This window comes from Marmota monax, unplaced genomic scaffold, assembly GCF_021218885.2.
Source record: "Marmota monax isolate L192 unplaced genomic scaffold, Marmota_monax_Labrador192_F-V1.1 WCK01_AAM20220418_F8-fsc00044, whole genome shotgun sequence".
In the NCBI taxonomy this organism is placed as follows: domain Eukaryota; kingdom Metazoa; phylum Chordata; class Mammalia; order Rodentia; family Sciuridae; genus Marmota; species Marmota monax.
In genome coordinates, this window is record NW_026695198.1 from 15183044 (window position 1) to 15190982 (window position 7939).

The following is a 7939-nucleotide window of genomic DNA, read 5'->3' on the forward strand; positions in this document are numbered from 1 at the left end:
AAAATGCATATTTAAGATATTCTATTGAGGGCTGGGGCTACAGCTCAGTTGGAAGAGTGCTTGCCTTGCATGCACAAGGCCCTGCGTTTGATCCCCAGCACCAAAACAAAAAGGATGTTCACTTGAACTTTGAAGAATGTATTATACTTTTTAACAAACAAAAAAGTATGCATATAAAAATATTAAATTAACAAGTCATCTTGAATGTTTGCATGTGAGTTTTCGTTGTTAAAGTTAATTAAAACAACTTTAGATAGGGCAAAGGGGAGGGATAGGTCAAGAGGAGGCAGTGGGGTAGGAAAGATGGTGGAATGAGATGGACATCATTACCCCAAGTACATCTATGAAGACACGAATGGTGTGAATCTATTTTGTGTACAACCAGAGACATGAAAAATTGTGCTCTATAAGTGTACTATAAATTGAAATGCATTCTGTTGTCATATATAACAAATTAGAATAAATAAATAAAATGTTAAAAGAAGTGAATTAAACTTACTTGAGTTTCAGTCTGTAATTGTCCAATTAATGAGAGAGTCTTAACAGCAATAAAACAGACCTGTAATTTCAAACAAACACACAAGTTACCAAAAATAAAAGTATTGGCATAAAAGTATTTCTTTCTTTAACTTACTGATTGAAAAACTTGAGCAGCTTTTAAAGGATGGTGTAAAATATGATTTCCAAGTTCAGCATATAATTCAACAACATCAGAAGGATTTATTAAAATATTGAATCGATAGACAGCATAACTTTGTTTTGAATCTGTGAAAATATACAAATGTAAAAGTCTGGATAGTTATATGTAGAAATTTATTTGAAAGTTTCTAACATAAATCGTCTTTGTTGAACATACCATTGTAGTACTTGCAATCATCTATAAACTTTTGGAGACCTCCACTTCTGTCAAGATAGATAAGGGCTGCCTCTTTCATTTTTAGATTTGACATTTTCTCCTAATTAATATTTCTTCTCTACTACTTAATGATTAAACTACTAGCTGCCGATAATCATTACAGATGGGTCAAACTCATAGAAAAGATGAGAACACCTAGAGATAAAAGAAAATAAATTTTACTTTTGAAAATCTCTAATAAAAATTTAAAAACTATTAAAATTGAGAGTGAAATAGAACTAGGCAAAATTTCCAGCTCTTAAAAAATTCCTAGATAAAAGGAAACAAAACCTTGTTCTCTTTTGTCAACTTTTAATTTTTTTCAGGGGTGGAGGGGGTAGAATCCTAGGGATTGAACCCAGAGCTTCACGTGTGCTAATCTTTCTTTTAAATATATTTTTAGTTGTCAATGGGCCTTTATTTTATTTATATATGGTGCTAAGGATCAAACCCAGGGCCTCACACATGTTTGTCAAGTGCTCTACCACTGAGTCACAACTCCAGCCCCACATGCACTAATCTTGCACCCTACTACTCAACTACACCACCAGCCCCCAATTAACATTTTAATCAACACTCAGGAGATCTTTCACAAGATAGCAAACTTAAGATCAAGATCCTCAAATGGAGCTGGGCATGGTAGCACATGCCTGTAATCCCAGCAGCTCGGGAAGCCAAGGCTGGAGGATTTCGAGTTCAAAGCCAGCCTCAGCAACAGCAAGGTGCTAAGCAACTCAGTGAGATCTTGTCTCTAATTAAAATACAAAATAGGGCTAGAGATGTGGCTCAGTGGTCAAGTGTCCCTGAGTTCAATCCCCAGTACCAACCAACAAACAAACAAACAAATAAATAAATGTAGTAAAAGTTGTTTCATAATTCAATCTAAGTAACAAACAGTAGAATGAGTACTACCCTGGGAAATCTTGAGAAATCAGTTCTTGACTGAGCATTTGCTATGATGGAAAATCACCTGATTGGCTCAGTATCTTAAGCTGTAGGAAATCAAGGAATTATATTAGATGATTGGGACTTTCTTCAGTAAAATCTGTGTCATTGTTCAACGTGTAAAACATTAAACCATAGTAATATGTGGAGAGTGGAATATGAAAAATTATTGTAGACAGAAAACAAAACACTAAATGGAAACAATATATGCAATACAGTAATTATAATATGTATTAGGAAAAAGGATTAAGATTGTATCCTGCCTTTGTGAAGTTGCCAGTTTAGAGAAGTCAGAAATAATGATTAATACATTTATTCATTCATTTTCCATTATTGATTTGGCATTTACTTTTTATTGGCTAACCTGACTATCCTAGGCACTAAGGATACAGATATGAGTAAAATGTGGTACCTCTCTTTCAGAAAGAGTGCAATGAGGGAAGAACAATATGGAAACAACTACATGACAACTTAAGTGCTATAATAGAAGTATGAATGTACTAGGGAGTGTAGAAAGAACATCAAGTATATTCACAAAATTTGGGGTCATCCTTGTGTGTGAGTCAACATTTTCTATTGTTTTGATTCAAGACAGTGAGAACAAGACAGTCATAGTGAAACAGCTATGAATTCTACTTTAAAGGTGACATTTGGGAGATGAATTGGAGGAGAGGCAAATAGAAGGAAGAGAAAGTTTTCCCCAGATAGAAGTTAACATCCCCAACCTCCATTATGAGTTCTGTACTATTGGATCCACACCCCTGCTAACCTGGAGTTCAGGCTACTTTCAGAGAAAAGTGAGACTATCCTTTTCACTATCACATAGGGGTGAAAATTCAGAGTTTATTTCTTTGTGGCCATAAGTATAATAAAAAGTTTGCTCAGTAATCACATCTTTGCTTTATTAAGACATTAGGTTTCTAAAGTTGAAGGAAGGGAAGCTATTAATAATGAAATAATAAGGAGAAGCCATATCATGAAGATTTTAAAAGTTCAAATGATTATATAAGCAAAAAAAAAAAAAAAAGCTTACAGGAAATTCAAGTTTTTTTTTTAAGCTGTAGATAGACACAACACCTTTTTTTTTGTTTTGTTTATTTACTTTTTTTTTTTTTAATGTGGTGCTGAGGATTGAACCAAGTGCATCACACATGGTAGGTTGAGCTACAATCCAAGCCCCTCAGATTTTTTTTTTTTTAAATCAGTTTCTGCTGCCTAAGTGGAAAATTAGTTGGAAAAGTCAATTATCAGTTTTTAGCTATTGTAATATTCCTAAGAGACAGATCTATGGACCAATCAACAGCCCTAAAAACAAAATGTGAAGGAGATGAATCTAGAATTTTAAAGATTCCATGCTGGATTTGATAGCCAGTCTGTAATATGTAGGGGGAAAAGTGTCAGTGAGTTTTTTAAATAGGGGTGAATGGGTGCAGCTCCTCTAATGAAAATATGAACCCAGGAAGAAACATAGGGAAACAATAAGGAAAAGTTCACTTGTGATACTCTGAATTCTGAGGGGCTCTTGGGCCGCCTAGATATAAGCCAGAGGGACATATATCAGGACCTGGAGTTCTGTACAGTCCAAAGAGCTGAAGTCTCGGTGTCAGGTGTATCCCGGGGGTCCTAGGGAAGGAATGAATGCAATTACAAGTAAAGAGGTTAAGTGGAGGAGAAGACGTGAAAGCCTTAAAAAAAAAAAAAAAAAAAGCAATGAATACGTGATCAAGGATAAAATTCCAATTCTCTAAGTCCTCTCAAAGTCTAAAAACCCAACTATTGGGTCACGTGAATAGGCACAGATCACAGTTTTCTCTCTTGATCCCCTCAGTACCAAGGGTGAACTGGTGAGAGGTTGGGGGCAGAAAAACACCTCACAAAAACCAAGCAGAAGAAGCGAACCCTGACTCACTCACGGAGGTCCAGAACCCTGCCTACGCACAGCTTTCGAACTGCCCGGCAGCCACAGAGCCCTGGGAATTCGCGCCAGCAGAGCGGGTCGAGGGGGCCGGGTGTGCGTGGCTGCTCCCGCGCATGCGTGCACGCTCCACCGACCGTTGGCGGCGCGCGGGGACTGCCGGGACCACCTGCCTCCTGCAACCTGGAGAGAGTCCTGCCCTTTCCCCACAGCATGGATTTCTTTACTTTGCTCCCTCCTTTCAAGGCAAAGAAGAGACGGAGCTACAGTTGGTTTTCTTTGTTATTACAGCCCAAAGATACTGGTGTGTTTTTAAAAAAACTTCAAAATTGTTTAGCTGGAATGCAAGATGGCAGTCAGGTTGGAAACATTTCAGTAGGCTCCTGAGGGACTAACCATGTAGTTACCTGACTGCCTAGATACTTGGGGGTGGGGGGGTGTGCATACCCAAGAAAATCGATACCTGTTCCCACAGAAATGGACACGTCTGAAGGCTATAGTGAATGAGAGTAGTTGGTGGTCTGCAATCTGCAGTGATGGACTCCAACTGAGGTCTTGTTCAAAGGCAGCAGAAATATCAGTGGGCACCATGGAAGGCTATTTCAAATGCAAAATTCCAGCCAACTCCTTTGTCCTATCCTTTGTCCCAGAGGCAAGAAAACAGGAAAGTGGGAGTGAACCCAAATGGAAGTTACCGGAAGGATTAAAACCCAGCCAATACTTTCTCAATGCCTGTTTAACACAGATCTTTTCCCATGTGCGCTACCCCAAACCATATAAGCCCCTAAAAGAGCACACAAAAATGGGTTTTTCTGCTCTCTTTCTCACAGAGCAGGAGTTCTCTTCTTGCTTAAGTAAATCCTCCTCTTTTTTAAAGTTGTCAGTGGACCTTTATTTATATGTGGTGCAGAGAATCGAATCTAGTACTTATAAGGTCCTTGCTTAGCATCTGGATGACCATCTTAAGTGATGGCTGCCATTTTAAGGAAAAAGTTTTGCATTACGGCCCAAGGGAGTTTCTGAGAAAGGCTCAGCACTCCCTTTCACTAACGCAACCCCTAACCACCTGCCTTAGGACCCTCTGGTCTCTGAGCCTCCCCCAGAAAAGTCCCAGAACTCAGAGCCTATTTTGCCTCTCTCTTCTATAGAGATGACCTTTATTTGTCAGCTCTGACAAACTCTCATGTGTATCTCTGCCTGGTCTCCTTCATTCATTTCTCATTTACCAGTTTCTCCTTCCTTGATTTCCCTTCAGTGCCTCACACATACTAGGCAAGCTGTCTACCACAGACCTACAACCTCAGCCCCCGTTCTATTCACTTTTCCCTTCTGTTATTGTATGTGGATTTTATTTTTCAAATTTGCAAGACAAGTACCCAGAAGGAAATTGGCAAAGTGGAGGCTCCAGTCTCATCTCAAAACTCCGGTTTCAGTATTATTCATAATAGCCCCAAAGTGGATGCCTAAATGTCCATCAACTGATAAATGGGTAAGTGTGGCATAGCCTCATAATGGGATATTATTTGGATATAAAAAGGAATGAAGTACTAATACAAGCTACAACATGGATGAATCTTGAGAATGCTATGCAAATTTAAGACAAAAAGACTACCTATTGTATGAATCCATTTGTATGAAAAGTCCAGAATAAGCAAATTTATATACAGAGAAAATAAATTAGCAGTGGCCTAGAGCTTGCAGGGAGGGATGGAGAATGGTAAAATATACATGACATAAAATTTACCATTTTAACCATTAAGTTTGCAGTTCAGTGGCATTAGGTATGTTTACATTGTTATGCAACCATTACCACCACCTGTCTCCAGATCTCTTCATGTTTCCAAACTGAAAGTCTGGACCCATTAATTGCTTTTTTCCCTCTGCCATCCTGGCATTAATCATTCTATTTCCTTGACTTTGACTACTTCAAGTTACCTCTTTTAAATTGAATCATACAGTTTTGGCCTTTTGTTATAGGCTTATTTCATTTTGCAAAATGTCTTCATGTTGTAAAATAAGAATTTACTTATTTTAAAAGGCTGAATAATATCCCACTGAATAAAAAAGATTAATTTTGTCTGTTCAGAGTTTCTTTCCTTTTTTGGTGCTGGGATTAAACCCAGGTCTTATGTGCTGTAAGCATGCACTCTACCCCCCAGTTGCATCTGTAGCCACCAGGGTTTCTTTTTAAAGTGGTGGAAATGTTCTAAAATTGTGACAACAGTTACACAATTCTGAATACACTCAAAGTCAGTCAATTATATACTTTGTTTTTTGAGATGGTATCTATATTGCCAGCTGACTTAGAACTTCTGGGCTCAAAAGGTCCTCTTGAGGGGGCTGGGGTCGTGGCACAGTGGTAAAGTGCTTGCTTGGCACATGTGAGGCACTGGGTTCCATCCTCAGCACCACATTAAACATACATACATACATACATACATACATAAATGTATTGTGTCCATGTACAACCAAAAAAAATATTGTGTGTGAGAGAGAGAGAGAGAGAGAGAGAGAGAGAGAGAGAGAGAGATACATAGATGATAGATAGATAGATATGGATGGATCTTCTTGTTTCAGCCTTCTGAGGAGCTGGTACTACAGTCACACCACCATGCTTATATAATTACACAGTTTAAAAGGGTCAACTGTATAATACATTAATTAAATCACAGTAAAACTATTATCAAAACCCCACAGCTGGCTCCTCCACTGTTAATATTACTTGGTACAATTAACCCTTCTCCATTGCATTGGGGGAGAGTGGTACTCAAAGAACAGAGGATTGTATCACTTTCCATGGGAAGCAATTGAGATCATCCTGTTGCTGAAAGATCGGTCCTTGTCCCCAATGTCAATCCAATAACTAGGACACGGTTTTTGAGAAAAAGGTAAAAGAAGGTTTATTGCTTTGCTAGCAAAGGAGAAACACAGGGGACTCCTATCCCAAAGGTTGTGGTTCTGCCCATCAGCAGAAACAGGGGGCTTTTAAAGAGGGATTAAAGGCTACATTCCATGTGTTCTCTGATGGAGTTGTAATTCACTTGTTAATTTGGGAAGAAGTAATTACTGAGATCCTCGGGTACCATCCCCCAAATCTGGATTTCTTCTTTCCTATGGTGCTTGAGTTCTCAAGTATAGATAACTCTGTTTAGAATGAAGAAGAAAGGTAAATCCTCTTTCCTCTGAGATTAGGGAGTGGGAGATAAGGGAGGAGCAGGGAGAGAAGAAGAGAAAGAAACATGCCAATTTTAAAAATAAATTGCAGTGGTTGAGTAGCAAGGGCTATATTCAAAGCATAAAGTGGACCTCTGTTAAAATCCCTCTCCATGTATAAAAAAATTATTTTTATGGAGGAATGTAATCTATTTTAGTGGTGAGGTGAAGACAACACTTTTTTTTTTTTAAGTAGAAATCAATTAGAAACAGCAGAGTGGCTGTTTATATTGTACTGCAATTCTGCTCCTCCATGGTTATGAGTACCACCTAAGATGGAAATAGATTATTGTCTGATGATGGGCCTTTTTTTTTTTTTTGGCATTGGGGATTGAGCTCAGGGTAGCTTAACCACTAAGTAACAACTGCAACCCTTTTTATTTTTTAATTCTGAGAGAGGGTATTGCTGAGTTGCTTAGGACCTCACTAAATTGCTGAGACTAGTCCTGAATCTGAGATCCCTGGGCCTCAACCTCCCAAGTTGCTGGAATTTCAGGCATATGCCACCACTGCCAGGCTATAGGCTTTGTATTTTAAAGATGACTCAATGTCCAAGAAGGTATTCATATATTTTTTTTAACTTTTGACTGATTACTTAGCCATTATAAATCATTCATATGCCAAACTAATAAAGGAGTTTTATATCAATCCACTAGTCTAATAGATTTTATGTGCTTAATACATTTAAAATGTTTTAGATAATATCACACTGGATATATATTTAAAAATTTTTGCAAAGAACAATTTCCTTTTTAAGGATGAGTAGCATTCCTTATGTGGTACACAAATCACATTTTCTTTATGAATTTCTCTGTTGCACTTAGATTGATCACCTAACTTGGTTCTCATGAGTAGTAGCTACAATGAACATGAAAGTGTTGATATCTCTTCAGATTTAAAATGGGGGGAGGGGGGGGGTTAATTCTTTTTTAGTGCAAGTGCATGGCAATGAAGACTATAATGACTATTAC

At 38.0% G+C, this 7939-nt stretch overlaps 1 protein-coding gene across 1 annotated transcript in view; it reads right to left on the reverse strand.

Moving 5' to 3' along the window:
• Mcmdc2 (minichromosome maintenance domain containing 2) overlaps nt 1-1080 on the reverse strand; it is a 36763-nt gene extending 35683 nt beyond the window's left edge. Inside the window, exons 1-3 of the mRNA XM_046428582.2 lie at nt 857-1080; nt 635-765; nt 500-559 (exon numbers count right to left, since the gene is read on the reverse strand). Coding sequence (XP_046284538.1) covers nt 500-559; nt 635-765; nt 857-950 — 285 coding nt within the window. The 5' untranslated portion in view covers nt 951-1080. The remainder of the gene's footprint in view (nt 1-499; nt 560-634; nt 766-856) is intronic.
• Nucleotides 1081-7939: the final 6859 nt, after the last annotated feature.